The sequence below is a fragment of the Cervus elaphus genome, chromosome 32 (genome assembly GCF_910594005.1).
Source record: "Cervus elaphus chromosome 32, mCerEla1.1, whole genome shotgun sequence".
In the NCBI taxonomy this organism is placed as follows: Eukaryota; Metazoa; Chordata; class Mammalia; order Artiodactyla; family Cervidae; genus Cervus; species Cervus elaphus.
The window spans coordinates 41,798,915-41,823,909 of NC_057846.1; the positions used below are offsets into that span (position 1 = coordinate 41,798,915).

The window sequence follows — 24,995 nt, forward strand, 5'->3', positions numbered from 1 at the left end:
TATTAGGTATTTTACCCATTGTGCTCTACAGAATGTTTGCCATCAAATCGTATCATCCCTCTTACCAACAGTATGTTTTTCATAGTTAATTAGCAGCTAAATTTTTAGCATTAAATAATATCCCACTGTCTGATGTACCACAACTTTTCCACTGACTTCCTAAAGAAAATCTATGTTCTTTCCAATTTTATAAATATGAACAAAACTACCATAGCCATCTAAAAAATGATTATTTCCACAAGAAAACCCAAGCATTTACACAGTACAAAATATTCTTATAAAAGATAATGTTTATTAAAAGGATCTTCTTCAATTTAGTAATAAATAAACCACTTTAACAAACCCACAGCAAGCATCACCCTCAATGGTGAAAAATTGAAGGCATTTCCCCTGAAATCAGGAACAAGACAAGGGTGCCCACTCTCACCACTACTATTCAACATAGTGTTGGAAGTTCTGGCCACAGCAATCAGAGCAGAAAAAGAAGTAAAAGGAATCCAGATAGGAAAAGAAGAAGTAAAACTCTCACTGTTTGCAGATGACATGATCCTCTATATAGAAAACCCTAAAGACTCTACCAGAAAATTACTAGAGCTAATCAACGAATATAGTAAAGTTGCAGGATATAAAATTAACACACAGGAATCCCTTGCATTCCTATATACTAACAATGAAAAAACAGAAAGAGAAATTAAGGAAACAATACCATTCACCATTGCAACAAAAAGAATAAAATACTTAGGAGTATATCTACCTAAAGAAACAAAGGACCTATACATAGAAAACTATAAAACACTGATGAAAGAAATCAAAGAGGACACAAACAGATGGAGAAACATACCGTGTTCATGGATTGGAAGAATCAATATTGTCAAAATGGCTATTCTACCCAAAGCAGTCTATAGATTCAATGCAATCCCTATCAAGCTACCAACGGTATTTTTCACAGAACTAGACCAAAGAATTTCACAATTTGTATGGAAATACAAAAAACCTCGAATAGCCAAAATAATCTTGAGAAAGAAGAATGGAACTGGAGGAATCAACCTGCCTGACTTCAGACTCTACTACAAAGCCACAGTCATCAAGACAGTATGGTACTGGCACAAAGATAGAAATATAGATCAATGGAACAGAATAGAAAGCCCAGAGATAAATCCACGAACCTATGGACACCTTATCTTTGACAAAGGAGGCAAGGATATACAATGGAAAAAAGACAACCTCTTTAACAAGTGGTGCTGGGAAAACTGGTCAACCACTTGTAAAAGAATGAAACTAGAACACTTTCTAACACCATACACAAAAATAAACTCAAAATGGATTAAAGATCTAGATGTAAGACCAGAAACTATAAAACTCCTAGAGGAGAACATAGGCAAAACACTCTCCGACATGAATCACAGCAAGATCCTCTATGACCCACCTCCCAGAATATTGGAAATAAAAGCAAAACTAAACAAATGGGACCTAATGAAACTTAAAAGCTTTTGCACTACAAAGGAAACTATAAGTAAGGTGAAAAGACAGCCCTCAGATTGGGAGAAAATAATAGCAAATGAAGAAACAGACAAAGGATTAATCTCAAAAATATACAAGCAACTCCTGCAGCTCAATTCCAGAAAAATAAATGACCCAATCAAAAAATGGGCCAAAGAACTAAACAGACATTTCTCCAAAGAAGACATAACAGATGGCTAACAAACACATGAAAAGATGCTCAACATCACTCATTATTAGAGAAATGCAAATCAAAACCACAATGAGGTACCATTACACGCCAGTCAGGATGGCTGCTATCCAAAAGTCTACAAGCAATAAATGCTGGAGAGGGTGTGGAGAAAAGGGAACCCTCTTACACTGTTGGTGGGAATGCAAACTAGTACAGCCGCTATGGAAAACAGTGTGGAGATTTCTTAAAAAACTGGAAATAGAACTGCCATATGACCCAGCAATCCCACTTCTGGGCATACACACTGAGGAAACCAGATCTGAAAGAGACACGTGCACCCCAATGTTCATCGCAGCACTGTTTATAATAGCCAGGACATGGAAGCAACCTAGATGCCCATCAGCAGATGAATGGATAAGGAAGCTGTGGTACATATACACCATGGAATATTACTCAGCCATTAAAAAGAATTCATTTGAACCAGTCCTAATGAGATGGATGAAGCTGGAGCCCATTATACAGAGTGAAGTAAGCCAGAAAGATAAAGAACATTACAGCATACTAACACATATATATGGAATTTAGAAAGATGGTAACGATAACCCTATATGCAAAACAGAAAAAGAGACACAGAAATACAGAACAGACTTTTGAACTTTGTGGGAGAATGTGAGGGTGGGATATTTCAAAAGAACAGCATGTATACTATCTATGGTGAAACAGATCACCAGCCCAGGTGGGATGCATGAGACAAGTGCTCCGGCCTGGTGCACTGGGAAGACCCAGAGGAATCGGGTGGAGAGCGAGGTGGGAGGGGGGATAGGGATTGGGAATACATGTAAATCCATGGCTGATTCATATCAATGTATGACAAAACACACTGGGAAAAAAAAATAAATAAAAATTAAAAAAAAAAAATGAAAATTGACTTAAGGAAGAGTTTCACCCCAATTTGGGGGTGAACACAGAAATATATGCAACTAGTTATAATCCAATAGTTTACTAGATCTCCCCTTACATACAAAATTTTATGTTAGTTCTAATAAATATTGTTATTGATCCCCTTATGCCATTGGAAAACCAACTGATAATGTGTCTTTATGTCCTGTCTCAATGATACATATATTTTGAACAGAGTAATGTGTTTCTGCATTGCAAAGATTATCTTTATATTCCTTTTCAATTTAAATAAAAGAGTATAAGGAAAATGTATCAATAATGCTTACCAAAGCTTTATCCATAATGACACATATTTTCAGAACTCTTTTCAACATCACACCTGAATCTTTCTGCAAACAGAGAACATGAATTGAATAAAACATTAAAAAATTTTTATCTTGCTTGTAATTATCATGTACATTATATAATTATATATATGTATACATATAAATATATGTATACATATATATATATATATATATATATATATATACACTCACACTCACACAGGTATAGATAGATAGATAGATAGATTATAGCTATAGATACAAACATGTAAAGATATAATTACAAGAAATCAATTACAAGAGGATCAATGCCCACTGAGTAAATAATCTGGGAGATTTTGCATAAACATTTTCAGAACAAATCAGAAGCTTTTGCCTTATATTCTTGATAATTAGAATCCTCAAAAAAAGTTACAAAAATGAGGGAAGATTCTTGCTTCTTTCCCCTGAAAAACTTCTTCTAGTTCCTTGATTTAATCTTCAAGCTAAACAAATTCCCATCAACTTTCCCCCAAATGTTGGTCCATTTTATCATCATTTTTGTACTTGCAATTATTTACCATGGCCTACTCTCAATAAAATGCATGTATTTTAAGAACACAGTTGCATGAACTGGTAGCAATGTATACAGCCATGAATCCATTACTATCCGTAAAATAAAAATTGTTTCCATTACCCTATAAAGTTAATAGCTTATAAGGCTCGAGGCAACCAGTGATCTGCTTTCTCTCACCATAGGTTACAATAATGTATCCTATAACTTTATATAAGTGAAATCATATGATATGTCTTCTTCTATATCTGGTTTCTTTAACTCAGCACTTGTCTGTTTGCTGTGATTATTGGTAATTCATTTGTTTATATTGTCACCAAGTGTGAAATTTTAGAAACATAAAACAATTTGTTAATACATTTAACTGTTGATGACCATTTGGATTATTCAAACATCTTAGCTATTGTAAATAATGAGATGTGAATATCCATGTACAGGTCTTTGGATAGTTATAGTCTTTCATTTTTCTTGGTTCAATGCTTAGAACTGGAATATCTGATTCACATACCTGTATATGTATATAGAAATACAAAAATTTGACTGTTTTCTAAAGTTATTAGGTTGGCTAAAATGTTTGTTCAGGGCTTTTCATTACATCAAATAGAAAAATCTGAATGAATCTTTTGGCCAACTCAATAATTTGATCATTCTGCATTTTTGGCCAGGAACTAGTGTCAACTGCTCCATACTCTTGCCTCTATTTGGCATTGGCAATATTTTGCATTGCATCCATTCCTGCCAGTATGTGCTGAGAACTCATTGAGATTTTCATTTGCGGTTCCTGTATGATTAATGATGTTGAACATCTTTTCACAGTCTTACGGCTCATTAATTTGGTTTCTACTAAGTCCCCTACTATAAATTTTATGTTTTGTTTGACACTTAAGTTTACCCTCTAATTCAATTGTTTAGAATAAGGATTTCCATGTGGAAATCCAATCTTCTTGCATAATTTGATGAATACGTCATTTTTTTTACTTTCCAAAGACCTTGGCACCTTTGCGTATAATCATTTGGGCAAGAGCACATGGCTATACTTCTCCTCTATTGTATCCCACTGTTCCACACATAAACCAATTCCAAAATATGTATCTCCAGAGCAGAGGCCAGCAAACTATAGCCTATGGTATACCAGCCTCAGTTCAGTTCAGTCGCTCAGTCGTGTCCGACTCTTTGTGACTCCATGAACTGCAGCACGCCAGGCCTCCCTGTTCATCACCAACTCCTGGAGTTTACCCAAACTCATGTCCATTGAGTCGGTGATGCCATCCAACCATCTCATCCTCTGTCGTCGCCTTCTCCTGCCCTCAATCTTTCCCAGCATCAGGGTCTTTTTCAGTGAGTCAGCTCTTTGCATCAGGTGGCCAAACTATTGGAGTTTCAGCTTCAACATCAGTCCTTCCAATGAACACCCAGGACTGATCTCCTTTAGGATGGACTGTTGGATCTCCTTGCAGTCCAGGCGACTCTCAAGAGTCTTCTCCAACACCACAATTCAAAAGCATCCATTCTTTGGTGCTCAGCTTTCTTTATAGTCCAACTCTCACATCCATACATGACCACTGGAAAAACCATAGCCTTGACTAGACGGACCTTTGTTGGCAAAGTAATGTCTCTGCTTTTTAATATGCTGTCTATGTTGGTCATAACTTTCCTTCCAAGGAGTAAGTGTCTTTTAATTTCATGGCTGCAATCACCATCTGCAGTGATTTTGGAGCCTCCGCCCCCCCCAAAAAAAATAAAGTCAGCCACTGTTTCCATTGTTTCCCCATCTATTTGCCATGAAGTATACTCTCCTGGTTGCAAAAAATATTTTCTTGGAACACAGCCATACGTGTTTGTTTATAGTTTACCTATGCTGATTTCAAGCTACAAGGACTGAGTGAAGTAGCTGCAACAGATCATATGCCTCACAAGCCCAAAATATTATCTGATCCCTGAAGAAGAAACAACACAAGTCCTTCACCTAGGTTTTTTTTTCAAACAAATGTTTGACTTCATAAGGATATTTGCATCTCCATAATCAATTTGAGAATCTATTTCTACAAAAATGTTTTTCGGGAATTTTGACTGGAATTATATTGACTCTACACATCAATTTGGGGAAAATGAATTTCTTGACTTTTTTCCCTGTAACTTTGCTAGAGTCTCTTAATTAGTCTTGATTGCTTTGATGGAGATTCTTTAGCTCTTATGTGCAGAGTTATCTCACTGAAGAACTAGGGTGATTGTTTTCCTTTCAAAATGTATAGTCTTTATTATTAGTCTTTTTCCTATTGCAAAAACTAAGAATTCAGTAAAATGTTGAGTGGAAGTACAATGAAGACAAACAACCTTGCATTATTCTGAATCTCAGGGGTCATTTTCACCAGTTTGGGCACTAAAAAATACACCATAGACTAGATGCTTAAACCACAAACAGTATTTCTGACATTCTAGAGGCTGGAAAGTTCAAGATTCAGGCACCAGCAGATGTGATGGCTGGTGAGTTCACTCTTCCTAGTTTGCATATCTTGTATGCTCATGTGACAGGAGAGCAGAGCCTCTTCCCTTTTATATGAGAGAATTAATCCTATCACGAGGGCCCTACCTTTATACCTGTTATTGTTCAGTCACCCAGTCAAGTCCAACTCTTTGCAACCCCATAGACTGCAGCAAGCAAGGCCTCTTGGTACCTCACCATCTCCTGAAATTTGTCCAAGTTCATTTCCATTGGATCAGTGATGCCATCCAGCCATCTCATCCTCTGATGACCCCTACTCCTTCTGCCCTCAATTTTTCCCAGCATCAGGGACTTCTCCAATGAGTTGGCTGTTCGATGAGATGACCAAGATACTGGAGCTTCAGCTTCAGCATCCGTCCTTTCAATGAATATTCAGGGTTTATTTCCCTTAAGATTGACTGGTTTGATCTCCTTGCTGTCCAAGGGACTCACAGGAGTCTTCTCCAGCACCACAGTTCGAAGGCATCAATTCTTCAGCATACTGCCTTCTTTGTTGCCCAGCTCTCACAGCTGCAGATGACCACTGGGAAGACCATAGCCTTGACTTATACAGACCCTTGTCAGCAGAGTAATGTCTCTGCTTTTCAACATACTGTCTAGGTTTGTCATAGCCTTCCTGCCAAGAAGGAAATGTCTTCTAATTTCATGGCTGCAGTCATCATCTGCAGTGATCTTAGAGCCCAAGAAGAAATCTGTCACTACTTCCATCTTTTACCCCTCTATTTGCCATGAAGTCATGGGGCCAGATGCCATGATCTTAGTTTTTTTAATATTTAATTTTAAGCTGGCCCTTTCACTGTCCTCCTTCACCCTCATCATGAGGCTCTTTAGTTCCTTAGTTCCTCTTCACTTTCAGCCATTAGAGTGGTATCATCCATATATCTGAGGTTGTTGATGTTTCTCCCACCTATCTTGATTCCAGCTTGTAACTCATTCAGCCTGGCATTTCTCATGATGTGCTAAGTGTATAGGTTAAACAAACAGGGTGACAGCAGACAGTGTCGTGATACTCCTTTCTCCATCTTGAACCAATCAGTTCCATTCAGGGTTCTAACTGTTGCCTCTGGACCCTCATAAGGTTTCTCATGAGAGAGGTAAGATGGTCTAGTATTCCCATCTGTTTAAGAGCTTTCCACAGTTTGTCCTGAATAGTCATTGGAAGGACTAATGCTGAAGCTGAAACTCCAATACTTTGGCCATCTGATGTGAAGAACGGACTCATTGGAAAAGACCCTGATGCTGGGAAAGATTGAAGGCGGGAGGAGAAGTGGAAGGCAGAGGATGAGATGGTTGGATGGCATCAGCGACTCGATGGGCATGAGTTTGAGTAAGTTCCAGGAGTTGGTGATGGACCGGGAAGCCTGGTATGCTGCAGTCCATGGGGTCACAAAGTTTCTGGAACTCCCTGCATTGTCTATGATCCAGTGAATGCTGGCAATTTGATCTCTGGTTCAAATTAATCCCATCATGAGGACTCTACGCTCATACATAATCTAACACTTATGTCTGAGTTCCTAATACCATCCTACTGAAAGGTTTCAAAATACGAATTGTGGGGGGAAACAAGCTTACAGTAAGTAACAGGAGTAAAGCATTCAGTCATTTACATTCTTTATGTTAACTTTAGATGCTCTTTGTTATCCAGGACATTTTCAATTCCTCTTATTTACCATGAGTGTGTTGTACTGAATGTTGGCAAATGATGTTTCTAAAAGTATTGCTATGATTCTGTGGTTTTCTAGCTGTATCATTTTAATTGAGTTGATTGCTGTTTTGCTGTACTGATTTAAGTGATGTTGTCTCAAAGTCCCATAGATACTATGGTCTTTTGAACAAGCAAAACTGTTTTTATAGTATAATGGCAACTTGACTGGATAACAAAAGCTGGATACTGTTTACCTCCTAGAGAAGCTATTTTCTCTCTCACTAGATAGATACTCTTGACTATCTTATAAGCAGTTCATTTTGGCAAATGCTAATGCCAGTCTGACTGCCTTTTTATACTTTTATAAGTGACTTTCTTTGAGGCTAAGATGCCTATAGCATTATTCATCCTTTATTGATAAAGTTCAAAATATATTATATCTTGGTGTCACCAACTTTCATAAAGATTTCTTGAAATCTGAAAATTTTCAAATTCAGGAATTCTTTATTCAACACAGCTTTCTTCTCTCATAAGTTGGATTACATTGACTGTGATTTTATTCATGAATGACAATATCGGTTATCTTGAATTTCCATTAGTAATCTTTTACACTCTGTTAGAGTTCCCTAGAGAAACAGAACTAACACAATGTGTGTGTATATTTGCACATTTAATATACTTATTAAAATGAGATTTATTACAAGAAATTGCCTCACATGGTTATGGAGGCTGGAAAGTCCAAAACCTTCAGTAGGCTTTAGACCTGAGAAGAGTTGATGCTACAGTGCCTGTTGGAAGCCTGTGGCCCAGAGAGTCCTGTCTTACACAGAGGAAGTTCCATTCCTTTCTTAGATTGATGACGTCACTATCAGATGAGGTCTATGCACATAATGGAAGACCATCTGCTTTACACAAACTCCACTGACTTAGTTGTTTATCTTTTTCAAAAACACCTTCAAAGAAACACCCAGAAAATCTGACTAACCATCTGGGGACTATGGCCCAGGGAAGTTGATACATAAAATTAACCATCACACAGTTTTCCCTTTTTTTCCCATCATTTTTTTTTTTCTCTCCCATCATTTTTATGAGCTTCCCTGATAGCTCAGTTGGTAAAGAATCCACCTGCAATGCAGGAGACCCCAGTTTGATTCCCAGGTCTGGAAGATCTGCTGGAGAAGGGATAGGCTACCCACTCCAGTATTCTTGGGATTCCCTTATGGTTCAGCTGGTAAAGAATTTGCCTGTAATACGAGAGACCTGGGTTCGATCCCTGGGTTGGAAAGATACTCTGGAGAAGGAAAAGGCTACCCACTCCAGTATCCAGGCCTGGAGAATTCCACAGTCTATGGGGTCCAAAAGAATTGGACACAACTGAGCAACTTTCACTTTCCAACATTTTTAGGTCATTGCATTCTCTATTTCCTTCAGTTCAGTTCAGTTGCCCAGTCATGTCTGACTCTTTGCAACCTCATGGACTGCAGCATACCAGGCTTCCCTGTCCATCACCAATTCCAGAAGCTTGCTCAAACTCATATCCATTGAGTCAGTGATGCCATCCAACCTCCTCCTGCCTTGAATCTTTCCAAGCATCAGGGTCTTTTCCAATGAGTCAGTTCTTCGCATCAGATGACCAAAGTACTGGAGTTTCAACTTCAGCATCAGCCCTTCCAATGAATATTCAGGACTGATTTCTTTTAGGATGGACTGGTTGGATCTCCTTGCAGTCCAAGGGACTCTCAAGAGTCTTCTCCAACACCACAGTTCAAAAGCATCATTCCTTCCGTGCTCAGCTTTGAATATAACGTTACCTTGGGGTTTTATGATAATGTCTGTTCTGTTATTCACCAGTTCTATTGTCAATGTCTTTCATTTTCAAAATGGCTTTGTCTTTCTTATTTGTCTATTTCTTGAGCACTTCCAGAATCTTTAAACAGACTGGGAAAGGGTAGACTTGTGAGTACCAAAGAATGGATCTCTGGGGTTGTATTATTTAGATTAGAATTTTAATGCTGTGACTTAGAATAATAATTTGAACTCTCCAGGTCTCTGCTTCCTTCTGAAGAGAGGGATAAATGTTCTCACTCTCAGGATTGTAGAAAGAATTGGAAAGACAGGGTATACTGTCAAGGTCTTACAACAATTGGTGATACCTAGTACATAGATATATAACAATATCAATATTGTTTTTAACTCATTTTGGATCATGTAATTTGTGTTATATTTTATATTTATATTGGTTTTTATGTCCCCTGTTTATTCCCTTTGTATTCTTCTTTCAGAATACATTCATTTCTTTCATGTCAAACTTTTGTTGAACAAATGTTAGGGATAAGTGACTTACACTATATTTGGTTCATAAAAAATGACCAATTTTTCAAGAATGATATTGCTCCTTCTCTGAGAGGGAAGAAGTCCACGAGAGATACCTGTTCAGCTCAGGTTTATCAAGATGGGGATTCAGACACTCTTCTCCTTCTGCTCCTATCTGAATTCAAATACTATTGGGGACACTTTGAGGCCCCGAATTGAAGCTGGAAAAGGAAACAGCTAGCATTTTCATCTACCTTGGTCTTTGCATGAGCAAAGCCCACACATCATGTTAAACCACTGACAGTCAGGAATTTGTCACTTCAAAATCTCGTGGTATTTGACCTAATAGTGTTTACTCATGAAGAATACAGTTTGAGGATAACAGCTTACAAAGTTGTTCCATCTCTTGATTTGACAGAAAATTCAGTGTATTTGGCAACTACTCCTTAGAAATTTGGTTGTGTTGTAGCCTGCTAATCTTCTCATTCCTGGTGAGATTAGGGTCTCTCTCTGTTATTCTAAGTGTGGTCTGTTTTACACATTAGGAGGGGTATTCACAATAGGGAGGAAAGAAATGGTTTTAATTAAATATATCAATTATATAGTTCTGACTGGGTAAGTAATTATAGGCTAAAGATTACCTTGCCTTATTTTAAGTAATTTTTGTGTTGCCTTTCAATCTTCAATATTGGTGCTAAGTAGTTTCATGCCATTCTACATTGTGTTTATACATAAGAAATCAGATTTTTAAAAATATTGATTTAGAACCCCTGCTTAAATCATTTTGATTCTCAATTTCATTTGTATTGGAACTCATACTACATCACCTGTATTGTTATTTTAATTGAATATCTTATCTCTCAAATTCCCTTGTCACTTTTGTTTATACTTTAGTTGTGTGTGATTTCTGGAATTTTAAGTGATGAACTTTCGAGTTTTTACACATGGTGGCTCAGATGGTAAAGCGTCTGCCTATAATGCGGGAGACCTGGGTTCGATTCTGGAGTCAGAAAGATCCTCTGGAGTAGGAAACGGCAACCCACTCCAGTACTCTTGCCTGGAAAATCCCATGGATGGAAGAGCCTGGTAGGCTACAGTCCATGGGGTCGCAAAGAGTCAGACACGATTGAACGACTTCACCTTACCTTACCTTAGCATGCTTTTAATTCCCAAGTACTGTTATCTGCTGAATTTTATTTTTTAAACAGTGCTCTGTCCTTAATTTGTGGAGGAAATATTTTCTCCAACCTTTCTGAGTATGGGCTTCCCTAGGGGCTTAGTCAGTAAACAATCTGCCTGCAATGTGGGAGACCTGGGTTCGAGCCCTGGGTTGGAAAAATCCCCTGGAGGAGGCTATGGCAACCCATTACAGCGTTGTTGCCTGGAGAATCCCATGGACAGAGGAGTCTGATGGGCTGCAGTCCATGGGGTCACAAAGAGTCGGACATGACTGAGAGACTAAGCATAGCACACCTCTCTGAGTATATTGTCATGTTGCTTTCTTCACTCTCTCTCTCTCCACTCCTTAGTGCCTCAAGATTAAACACTTTGAATTTTTCCATGACAATATCTACCAGATTAAATTGTTTCATCCTATGTCTAGTGCTTCTTCATATTAGGCATTGACCACATATTGCAATATCTACGACCACATATGGAGCTTATGACCTGCTGTCTTCAGAGAGTGTAAATTCTCTGGAATGTTTAATGGGAAAACCTTGCTGTCAGCATGCTTAGTTTTGATTCTTTGGAGTGGTTCAATTCCCTCCTGGATTCTAATGAACATCTTAGAATATTTAAACCGATTTCCCACCCTGTAGTGTGTCAAGTTTAATATATTCACACTAATTTTGGTATCATAACCACCTTGTATTATGATTTACAAAGACATCTATGCCTGGTGACCCCACTTCACACATTCCACCCACAAAAAGAGTCTTAGACTATCTGTGAGTTCACAGCAGAAACAATTGTTTAGGAGAGGAAATTAGGTTTTATACGTATTTTTAAACTTATTTTCAACCACTTCTCTTCCTAGACCCACCCTTAATATCATTTCCTTAGGTATTTGGACTCACAGTTAAAAAGACATTTCAGTAGTTCCCTTGTGCAAGGGTCCCCGATCTTGGGCCATCAATCAGTAACAGCAGTGATATCCCTGCTTTCTTCTTAGTTCTGAAATTTTAGTGTCTTTTATTTCATATTGCATTTTATTTTGTATCCAAATTTTCCATAATTAGTCCAATTACCTTGCTTCAGTACATGAGAAACTATTAATAGGAAGTACTAATAGTAGTAGTAGGAGCAATATTTATTGATATTCACTGATCACTTACATTTCCCACATACTATGCTAAGTAATTTCCAATTACAAATTTATTGAAATTTTAAAGTACCTATGTGAATTGGATATTATTATTATTACTGGATTTTTACAGATGAGAAGATTTAAATATAAAAAGATGATATGCTGCTGCTGCTAAGACGCTTCAGCCATGTCCAACTCTATGCGACCCTATAGACAGCAGCCCAGCAGGCTCCCCCGTCCCTGGGATTCTCCAGGCAAGAATACTGGAGTGAGTTGCCATTTCCTTCTCCAATGCATGAAGGTGAAAAGAGAAAGTGAAGTCGCTCAGTCGTGCCCCACTTGGAGCGACCCCATGGACTGCAGCCTACCAGGCTCCTCCATCCATGGGATTTTCCAGGACGAGTACTGGAGTAGGGTGCCATTGCCTTATTACTCAGCCAAATACTTGTGGCTACAGTCTAACTGACTAGAACTTCAGGCTATGGCAGTCTGAACTGTATGTTACCTTTGTCTCTGTCAACCCCTCCCTTATCGCTGACTCTTCAAGTCAAGTTGGGGGTTTCAAGTGCAGGGCTATTTGTTTTTGCCATAACATGTCAATCCATTTGGGTTTTCCCACTGCCATAGAAGAGGGTTCATGGAAACCTTTAAAGTTATTTTATGTGACAATGCTCTGTTTCAGTTTTGAAAATGGTCTTCAATTGTGTCAGTGTTGTACTGCAACAGGCGGATGGCATAGGGTTGGGAGTCACATCTCAGTTCTATTAAAAAGGAAATTTTCATTTCTATATAAAACTATATTTTATCATTTTTATGACATTCTGAAAGGGTAATTTTAAAAATCTGCATTATACCAATATTTTTGACAAAATAAAGAAAATCAACAATGAGATGGAGATCATCAAAAATTAAATTCACATTTCATATTACAATTTTGTTTTGCTTCTCTAAACAGCATATCCAGTTTTGAAATGAATATGTGGACAGAGTTTCATTTTATTAACTACTGATGGCAAGATGTAAAGTTGTGCAAGCATTTTTAAGGAGAAAGAATATATATATCTAAAAATTTTGGAAATATGCCTATTTCTAGATAAAAGCATTTTTAAGAAAAGTGTGAATATTCAAAAATCTGGTATATTCATGCAGTATTTCTTGATTGAAGTTAAAAATATAAATATGCAAAATATAACATAATGTTATACAGCATAAGTTTTAAATTTATATATTTATATATAATATAATTGTATATGAAAAACAATATATCAAAATGATTGTCCTGGATTTCACAATAGCCTTTTGCCTAGAGAATAGTATTATGGTCAATTCTTATTATCCTTTTGCTTACATTTAAATTTTTAATAATATTAACTAACATTAATTTAAAATAATAATAAATGCAATGTAACAAAGATGTTTACTCCTTGGAAGGAAAGTTCTGATCAACCTAGATAGCCTATTAAAAAGCAGAGACATTACTTTACCAGCAAAGGTCCGTCTAGTCAAGGCTATGGTTTTTCCAGTGGTCATGCATGGATGTGAGAGTTGGACTGTGAAGAAAGCTGAAAAATTGATGCTTTTGAACTGTGGTGTTGGAGAAGACTCTTGAGAGTCCCTTGGACTGCAAGGAGATCCAACCAGTCCGTCCTAAAGGAGATCAGTCCTGGGTGTTCATTGGAAGGACTGATGCTGAAGCTGAAACTCCAATAATTTGGCCACCTGATGTGAAGAGTTGACTCATTGGAAAAGACTCTGATGCTGGGAGGGATTGGGGGCAGGAGGCAAAGGGGACGACAAAGGATGAGATGGCTGGATGGTATCACCGACTTGATGGACATGAGTTTGAGTAAACTCCGGGAGATGGTGATGGACAGGGAGGCCTGGCGTGCTGCGACTCATGAGGTTGCAAAGAGTCGGACACGACTGAGCGACTAAACTGAACTGAACTGAACTTAATGATAAGTGAAAACTTATATTATCCTCTTAATAGCACAAACGAAATTTCAAAGAAAAATACATGATTAGGTAATTTTTAAAAAATATTCCTTTATAAATCATCTTTATAACTAGATACCGTAAAAGAGTTAGAACCAATGCCTCAAAGTTCTAAGAACACTATGTTTAGACGGTGAGATATGAGACATTTCTTGCCTCGTTTTTACTTTTGCATTTTCTATCAAAATTAACTTTTATTTTCACGAAGTTAATGAAGTAACTAAATGGCAAAACAGATGACACTTACAATCAGCAAATTTGAGTACCATTATAATATTAGGATGGAAATTCAGTAACAGTGGAACTGTGCTACCCTAGAACTGCAATGATTCCTAAATGCAATAATAGAAGCAGGTAGAAAACTGGATTTACATGATAATCAAGCAAGATGGGACTATTCCTACATATTAAATGACAAAGGTCATTATCAAATTTCCACTTAATATTTTAATTTAATATTGTGCATATTTGCATAAAAGTACTTAAAAGACATATCTGCATAAAATATTTAAAATTAGGTATATGTGAGAATTTTAAATTATATATTTACAGCTATTAAATTTTTAAATATTATATGACTAAACAAAATATATTTAAAATAAATACCTTATAAGAGAAGATTTTATTATAACCAGTATCACTTTAAATTTGTTTTCCAAATGTACCAGATATCAATGTAAGTATGTTTATCATAATTTGCATACTTGAGCTACTTACATTTGATTTCACAAGAATTTTGTAGGATTGATCTGCAAATTGAGTGGTAGAATTATTTTCTGTTATGGGAGAAAAATCACTTTTTTTATCCCTTATCAGATAAATCACATGCTCAAATGTAGTTGAAGATTCCAGTGGTTCAATTCCATAACTGACATTTTCAAACTGCAATAATCCCCTGAATATTGAAACACATAAAAAGAAATTTAAAATATGGATTTCTCAATAATGAACATAAATAAATACTAAAAGAAAACATTAAGTAGAAATCTGATAATGATTTTGTCATCTAATATCTAATGATAGCCCCGTCTTACTTCCATTAACATGTAAACCCAATTTTCTAACTTCTTCTATCTATTATAGCATTTAAGAGTCATTGCAGTTCTAGAGTGGATCAGTAATAGGGTTATGTCTCATTCTGATGACAGCTTTTTCTGAATGAATTTTATAATTGCAAGCCTGGGAGAGACACAAAGAGTATAGCGGAAAAGATAAGACAAGCAGGCACAGAAAGTAGATGAGAAGAAATACAATGCAAGTGTCTATTTTCTTTGTCTTCCATCTACCCTTCAAGAAGTTTCTAAAAGTTAAAGGGTACACTAGATATCAACTATATACATCTCTGGAATATGTCATTACCTGAGTCCAGAGCAGGTACTAAGTGTCACAACTGAATTTGGAATCTCTGTGGCATATCCTTGATAAAAGCAATAGCCCTGCACAGGAGTAATATAAAGACACATCAGTAATGATTAGCAAACAAAGCGTTTGGTTTTATTGATAACCCTCATCCTAGACATCATCAAACATCAGATTTAAGCATTCCATTATACAATTCAACAGACATTTCATTTCCTCTTTAGCTTTCTACAGTCTTTTCCCCTTGACACTCTTCTGTCTATAATCACAACTCCTATTCTCTCCCAAAGGATTTTTGCTGTAAACCTGAACTTTTCGTAAATAACGTTCTGATCTACATCTTATAATTCTCAGTCCACATTTTGAATATATAGCCTAAAAATGCTACCTCAAGATAATCACCAGCATTAATCACAGACTTCCACTGTGAGCATTTCATTTGTTTTATTCTAAGTAAGACCAAAATATCTTAACTGACCTTTCTTCACTATTTTCTACTATCTCATCATGTTGATCATCCTTACTTGAAAGTCTCTTCTCAATGGACTTTCAAAACATTACTCTTCCTACATTCTCCACTGATATAGTATTTTACTGAAGTTCCTTCTCTTCCCTAAGAAGTGTACTGATATCTAGAATCAACCTTGTTCTTCAGTTAATCCTGGACTATGAACACACTATTATTATCACATTCTTATGTATGAATGTGTTTCTGTGGCATAAGTGTCCATACATACAAATCCATCAGTAAGCATTCACTCATCTCAATACTCGGCTTAACTCCTATCTCCAACCAACTGATAGAGGCAGAGCATACACGACTCCACAGTCAGACAACAGTGGCAGCCACTTCTGCTCACAGTGGTGCCAGCAAACTATGCCACAAGCCTTCACAAAGACGTAGAATGCAAACCAGCTCCCAACACTTTACCCAGCAGAAGACAGCATCTCAGTTTATGCATCTCCTGGCCTTGCACACCCAATAAGAGAAAATGATCCTCGTGAGATGATTCTCAACACTCCAAACTCAAAGCAGCCACAGTGGCCTAGATTAAAAACTTTCCTCTCTCAGGGGCGCTAGCAGAGATGAGAAGCACATTGATAGCCAGTGACTGGCATACAGCTAGAGGAAATGTTCTTCATTATATGGTTCCCTCATCAACCAATATCACCAAGCAACAGAGGGTGGCCCAGGAAAGAAAATTTCCTGCCATGGGCTGCCCCGGCAGAGAACCTGTGAGCTCCAGATGAGCCAGGAAGAATGAAGGACAACAAGATATCAAAAGTCCCAAGAAAGCTAAAAGGTTACTGGAGCAGCAATCACACTAAATTTGAACTTAAACTGGGAGTTTGCCTCAACAATAGACGATTTCAATGACAAAGATACAATCTAAAACTATATACTATATCAAGAACCAAGAATATCACAACAAAATGGGAGAAGACACCAGATGCTGCAATATTGAGATTAGCCACATGCTGGAATGATCCAATGGATTTTAAAGCAGCTGTGAAAATACTCATTCAATGAACATTTTAAAATCATCCTGAAACAACTGAAAGAATAAGAAAATTTCAGAAATGAAATAGAAGCTATTAAAAATAACAAGTAAGAAATTAGAAACAAATAATATAATAATAAAAACAAACAAAGAAAACAACCCAAACTGGGTAGGCACAAACGTAGAGTGCAGATGACAAGGGACGGAATCAATGAACTAGAGACAGATGAGTAAAATTTACTCAATATATAAGTCACAGGAAAATTAACTAAGAAAATGAATAAAGTTCCAAGAACACATGGAACATTACCAAAAGTTTTAAGATATATGTCAGAATCCATTAAGGAGAAACAGAAAGAATGCAGAGTAGAAAAAACATTCAAAGAAATAAAGGCTTAATACTGGTCAAAAGATGGTGGTTTAGAAATCCCTGGATCTGCCATCCTCCATCAAATACACCAAGTGAGTAGCAATTAATGCACCAATTCCATCTGTGAGAGACCATGAAATAACTGACTGGCTCGTGCAGATCTTTCAGTGAATGCAACATCAGATGCACCAAAGCCAGTAGGGAGACTTGGGATGACTGTTCAGCAGAGACTCTGCCCCAGAGTGCTACCTTTAGATTAGATAAGAGATAATCTAGCTTCCAGATTGACCCAGGGCAGCAGAGGGTGTTGTTCAAGCAAGCAGTGCCCCAGTGTTTCTGAGGAGAATACCCAAGGAGCAGTATCAACAAAACTGGGCAGTCTAATCACCCAAAGCACAATGGAGATGGTGGCTTGGGTTACTTGACACCATTGCCTCCCTTCCCTGCTTGTCCACACTCATCACAGAGTGAGAAGAAGAAAAATCCCACCTCTCTGCCTCCACTGCAGGAGACAATAGTTGACTGATTGAATGCAGTGCTCCCACTTCACCAATATCGACCCAAGAACCAGCATTTATCTCTCCAATCTTGCAGCACTGATGCCTCAGTACAGTCTGAGGGAGAACAGGGGCACTAACTTGGGATAACAGAGAACAGTGATCATCCCTTCTGACCAGCAGAGACAGAGTAAAAAACCCCACAGAGATCTGCTTCTTCCTGAAGAGAGAAACAGCTGGTAGAGGACCCCCAATTCACTGGCTGGGCTGATTTGTGGGGGTGTCCTTCTGTACATGGCCACTCATGAAGACTCTGTGAGGGGACTGCTTTGTCTAATGAGCAGACACCAAAGTAGAGTGTTAAGTAAAATGAGGAATAAAGAAATGATATTTCAAACAAAGGAACAAGATACAGGCTGAAATTGACACTACTGAAATAAAATTAATGTACCTAATAAAAATTTCAAAATAAAGATGTTCCCATAAAGATGCTCACTGAGGTTAGGAGAACAATGCATGAAGCAAGTGAGAGTTTGGAAAAAAAAAACAGATAAAATATTAAAAGTATCAAACAGAAATCATGGAGCTGTAGAATAATTGCTGCTGTTGTTTAGCTGCCAAGTTGTGTCCAACTCTTTTGCTACCCCAAGGACTGTAGCCCACCTGAATCTTCTGCCTGTGTGACTTTCCAGATGAGAATACTGGAGTGGATTGCTATTTCCTTCTGCAGGGGATTTTCTTAGCTCATAGATTGAACCTGTCTCTTGCATTGGCAGGCAGGTTCTTTACCACTAAGCCACCAGGGAATCTGGTGGCTGAAACTGAACTGAAAAAATTCACCAGAAGTCTTCAACAGCAGATTACATCAGACATAAGAGAGACTCAGTTGAACTCCAACAGATCAAAGGAGCAAAGGAAGACAGTAAAAACTGATCAAATCTTACAGGAGTTATGGGGTAGTAATTAAAGTTTCCACTTTGGAAACTAGAAAAAAGAAAAGCAAATTAAATCCAAAGTAAGCAACAGAAAAGAAATATTTAGAATTGATAAGCCTCTTGCCAGGCATGCTAAGAGAGATGATACTAATTACTGATATCAGTATTATAAAAGAAATATCTTAACTATAGCCTCATGTACAGTAAAAGAATAATAAAGGAATGAGTAAACAACTCTATGTCCACCAATTTGAAATCCTGGATAAAATGGTCCCACTATTTGAAACACACCATTTCTCAAACCTCATGAAAGAGGAAATAGACAATCTGAATACGTCTGATTCTATTAAATAAGTTGAATAAAATTGACCACCTGCCAAATCACAAAGCAGCAGGCAGGCCCAGATGTTGTCACAGTTGAATTCTGCCAAACACTTGAGTAAACCATATCAAATCTCTACACATTCCTTCAAAATACAGAAACAGAACAAATACTTCAAACTCATGCTATGTGGACAATATTATACTAAAACAAAAACAACCAATGACACTTAAAAAAAAAAGAATAACACATTAAAATCTCTCATGAGCATATATGCAAAAATACTCAACAACATATTAGGAAATAAAAGTCAACAATAAATTTAAAAATTGTAAACCAAAACCAAGTGGGCTTTATCCCAGATATGCAAAGGAGGTTCCACATTCAAAATTCGTTTGCAGATGATATGATCCTCTACATAGAAAACCCTAAAGACTCTACCAGAAAATTATTAGAGCTAATCAATGAATATAGTAAAGTTGCAGGATACAAAAGTAACACACAGAAATCCCTTGCATTCCTATACACTAACAATGAGAAAACAGAAAGAGAAATTAAGGAAACAATACCATTCACCATTGCAACAAAAATAATAAAATAATGAGGAGTATATCTACCTAAAGAAACAAAAGACCTACACATAGAAAACTATAAAACACTGATGAAAGAAATCAAAGAGGACACAAATAGATGGAGAAATATACCGTGTTCATGGATTGGAAGCATCAATGTTGTGAAAATGAGTATATGACACAAAGCAATCTATAGATTCAATGCAATCCCTATCAAGCTACCAACGGTATTCTTCACAGAACTATAACAATTAATTTCAAAATTTGTATGGAAATACAAAAAACCTCAATAGCCAAAGCAATCTTGAGAAAGAAGAATGGAACTGGAGGAATCAACCTGCCTGACTTCAGGCTCTACTACAAAGCCACAGTCATCCAGAGAGCATGGTACTGGCAGAAACACAGAAATATAGATCAGTGGAACAGAATAGAAACCCTAGAGATAAATCCACATAATTACAGACACCTTATTTTCGACAAAGGAGTCAAGAATATACAAGGGAAAAAAGACAATCTCTTTAACAAGTGGTGCTGGGAAAACTGCTCGACCACTTGTAAAAGAATGAAACTAGAACACTTTCTAACACCATACACAAAAATAAACTCAAAATGGATTAGAGATCTAAATGTAAGACCAGAAACTATAAAACTCCTAGAGGAGAACATAGACAAAACATTCTCCTACATAAATCACAGCAAGATCCTCTATGACCCATCTCCCAGAATATTTGAAATAAAAGCAAAAATAAAAAATGAGACCTAATGAAACTTAAAAGCTTTTGTACAACAAAGGAAACTATAAGCAAGGTGAAAAGACAGCCTTCAGAATGGGAGAAGATAATAGCAAATGAAGAAACAGACAAAAGATTAATCTCAAAAATATACAAGCAGCTCCTGCAGCTCAATTCCAGAAAAATAAATGACCCAATCAAAAAATGGGCCAAAGAACTAAACAGACATTTCTCCAAAGAAGGCATACAAATGGCTAACAAACACATGAAAAGATGCTCAACATCACTCATTATCAGAGAAATGCAAATCAAAACCTCAATGAGGTACCATTACATGCTAGTCAGAATGGCCGCTATCCAAAAGTCTACAAGCATTAAATGCTGGAGAGGGTGTGGAGAAAAGGGAACCCTCTTACACTGTCGGTGGGAATGCAAAGTAACACAGCCACTATGGAGAACAGTGTGGAGTTTCCTTAAAAAGCTGGAAATAGAACTGCCATATGACCCAGCAATCCCACTCCTGGGCATACACACTGAGGAAAACAGAACTGAAAGAGACACGTGTACCTCAATGTTCATCGCAGCAGTGTTTATAATATCCAGGACATGGAAGCAACCTAGATGTCCATCAGGAGAGGAATGGATAAGAAAGCTGTGGTACATATAGACAATGGAATATTACGCAGCCATTAAAAAGAATTCATTTGAATCAGTTCTAATGAGATGGATGAAACTGAAGCCTATTATACAGAGTGAAGTTAGCCAGAAAGAGAAACACCAATACAGTATACTAATGCATATATATGGAATTTAGAAATATGGTAACGACAACCCTATATGCAAGACAGAAAAAGAGACACAGATGTATAGAACAGACTTTTGGACACTATGAGAGAAGGACAGGGTGGGATTTTTAGAGAGAACAGCATCAAAACATGTATATTATCAAGTGTGAAACAGATCACCAGTCCAGGTTGGATGCACGAGACAAGTTCTCGGGACTGGTGCACTGGGATGACCCAGAGGGATGGGATGGGGAGGGAGGTGGGAGGGGGGTTCAGGATGGGAAACACATGTAAATCCATGGCTGATTCATGTCAATGTGTGGCAAAAACCACTACAATATTGTAAAGTAATTAGCCTCCACCTAATAAAAATAAATGAAAAAAAATATTCAAGTAATAAAAGCAATACCTACATAGGTTAAAGAAGAAATATATTAGTAAATTGAGCAATGTTACAGAGTATAAAGTTAACATAGAAATTCATTTGTGTATCTACAAACTAACAAACTGTCAGAAAGAGAAATTGACAAAACAATTCCACTTACAATAGCATCCAAAAGAATAAAATATTTTTGATTAAATTAAGCCATGTAAGAGGAAGACCTGTAATCTAAACCTATAGTACACTGATGAAAGAAATTACGATACAATGGAAAGAGACCCAGTGGTCATGCATTGGAGGAATTCTTATGGTTATAATGCCTATACCACCTGAAGCAATCTACAAATTCAATGTGATTCCTATACAATATCTAATGGCATTATTTGTAGAACCAGAAAAAATGATCCAGAAATTCTTATGTAGCCACAAAAAAAAAAAAAAAAGAATAGGCACATAACCTTGATAAGGCTGAGGTATCACATTTCCTGATTCAAACGACATTAAGCCTTCTCCTCTTTCCTTCAATCTTTTCCAGATGAACGGTCACCTATTAAGTTTTGTCCTCAATATATTAGAAGAAGAAGAGCAAAATAAACCTGAAGCAAGGTATCAGGGAGAAAAGAAACACAGTGACATTGAAAATAAGATAACAGTGAAGAAAATCAAAGCAAGAAACAGTAGATTCTTTGATATGTGCAATAAATTGAAAAATCTCTAGTAAGACTGACAGTTAAGAAAAGATGAGTCACATATCATCAATGCCTGAAATGAACCAGCTCATCACTAAAGCTCCTATAAGTCATTAAAAGAATAATAAAGACTATTACAAAATGTCAAGCAGAAATGCAACTGAGATGAAACAGACCAATTACTTAAAAAACTACAACCCACCAAAGCAATGCAAAAAACAGATAAATAAAATAGCTTATAACTATTAAATAAATTGAATTGCTAATTTAATAGCTCCCAACACACACACATGCAAAATCCCAAAGCCCAGGGATTTCACTGTAGAATTTTACCAAGTATCTTAAGAATTAACAAGTATTTTATACAATGTCCTCCTGAAAAACAGAAGAGTATGCATTCCTTTTTGATGTGTTTAATGAGGCCAGTATTACTCTAATCTAAAAATTAGACAAAGTCACTACAAGAAAGAAAATCATAGACCAAAGTTTTTCATGAAATTTGACCCCCAAAATTCTCAAGAAATTGTTAGCAAATCAAATGCAGGCATTAATAAAAAATTCATACAACAAGACCAAGTTTAGATTTTTCTAGGTATGAAAGATATTTTCTAGGTACTGAATCAAGATTTGAAAATCAGTCAAAGCAATACACTATCTCAACATCATATGATCATATCAACTAATACAGAAAAGACATCTTATACAATTAATTACATTCCCCATCATGGGGCAGAAAAACAAACAGATTCTTACCAATCTAGGAACAATGAATTCCCTTAACTTTGTATCAACCATATTTAAAAAAACAAAAACAAAAAAAGCTATATCTAACATTATCCTTAGTGGTGGATGACTGAATATACTATCCCTACATTTCAGAAAATCCAAACTCGTAAGATGTCCTATTTGATTCAACTCTTGAACTATAGTTAAGACATTATTCCTAGTCAGAGGACCAAGTTCAATGTGAGACTCACCCTCTGTGCTTCCTTTCTGTCAGAGGAAGAATCCCTGATTTGTCTTTTAATTGTCAAATGTCTCAAACCAAGTGTCTCATGAATTCTGTCCTACTTTCTACTTGCAGATGGTGAGAAATAGAAATGCTGTACCAGTTACCATATTTTAAATATCATTCTCTCTGAATTGTAGCACAGCAACAGAATTTGAACAAACACTCGCATTCATATCTTCTCCATCATCTATTCTGGCAAAATACATATCTTAGACTAAAGCTAACTTCTTCATATTCTTTTAAACATTTTTTGACTCTTATCTGCATTGGGGGATATAATTCAAATTCCTGTGGTTTTCATGTAAACATATTAGGATTTAGTACTCAATATGCTATTGTAGCTTTATTTTTCTGTGCTCTTTCTGTCAAGTGGTTTCCACTGTTCCCTCCACTGCCCAGTTCCTATAACACTTTCATGAAAACTTCACCCTGTATTGAGAGGCTTCTGAGTTCCTTTTCCCACTTCTTTCTCCTCTCAAATTCCTACAACTACTTCCAGAGAATGTAAATGACCTTTTCAATTAAGTGATTCCTGAGTTTCAAATTCTAAAATGCTCATTCTATTCAACATGTTTTCATAGCAACAGCCACATTATGTTTCAGTCTGTGATCAATCTGCTTGCCCAACAATCTGGCTGAGCATAAGGGAGGCTCATTCTTCCCACCAATGATGGCTTTACCACAAAAGCACAAAAATCTGCAAAACATAAAGTAAAACTTACCTTTATAAATGAAGAATCTGGATATAACATCCCCGACTTGTTGTGTGAATACACCAGGAAATTAGAGTCTAAAAATGACCTAATGCAACCAAAATAATAAACTTTGTTTGAATAACAGCATGAATAAAAGTAACTTCCAGAATTATGGAATTTAAGAAAACTTTACTTTCCACTTTATAAGCTTAAATATGCACAAATTAAATGGGTTCCTTGGACTGCAAGAAGATCAAACCAGTCAATCCTAAAGGAAATCAGTCCTGAATAGTCACTGGAAGGACTGATGCTGAAGCTGAAGCTCCAATACTTTGGCCACCTGATGCAAAGAATGGATTCATTGGAGAAGACCCTGATGCTGGGAAAGATCGAAGGCAGGAGGAGAAGGGAGTGACAGAGGATAAGATGGTTGGATGGCATGAGTTTCAGTAAGTTCTGGGAGTTCATGATGGACAGGGAGGCCTGGCATGCTGCAGTCCTTGGGGTCGCAAAGAGTCAGACAAGACTGAGGGACTGAACTGAACTGAAAATCTCCCCATTGTCTAACTTTCTTTCTGATAGTATATTATGTATATGAGAGAAAACAAGAACCAGAATAACCAGATACAGGTGTGGACACTGTAATGACACAGATTGATGTCTGATAAAATCCAGGACTTCCAATACCCAAAGCAAAGTTTTTATAGATTCAACCATCTATACATCTCATGGCATAAATGCTTTGGTTAATAAGAATAAGCAGCCATGGGTTGATAAATAACAAAAAATTCATGCTTATATCATTAATTTTTTTCATAACTTATCCTAGGCTAAAACACAACCTCCAAATTCCCAGTGCTTTAAAATTAAAACAAATGTTGTTTACAAGGTTACTGCAGATTCAACACCACAATGCCTTCCTTCTGGAA

General features: G+C 36.8%; 1 protein-coding gene across 4 annotated transcripts in view; it reads right to left on the minus strand.

Moving 5' to 3' along the window:
- The window catches only part of LOC122688102 (A disintegrin and metallopeptidase domain 3-like), a 125,392-nt gene that overhangs the window by 83,322 nt on the left and 17,075 nt on the right, over positions 1 to 24,995 (minus strand). For all 4 annotated transcript variants that reach the window (XM_043893923.1, XM_043893921.1, XM_043893920.1 and 1 more), the window contains exons 4-7: positions 24,094 to 24,172; positions 15,575 to 15,651; positions 14,933 to 15,110; positions 2,899 to 2,961 (exon numbers count right to left, since the gene is read on the minus strand). In XM_043893923.1, coding sequence (XP_043749858.1) covers positions 2,899 to 2,961; positions 14,933 to 15,110; positions 15,575 to 15,651; positions 24,094 to 24,172 — 397 coding nt within the window. The remainder of the gene's footprint in view (positions 1 to 2,898; positions 2,962 to 14,932; positions 15,111 to 15,574; positions 15,652 to 24,093; positions 24,173 to 24,995) is intronic.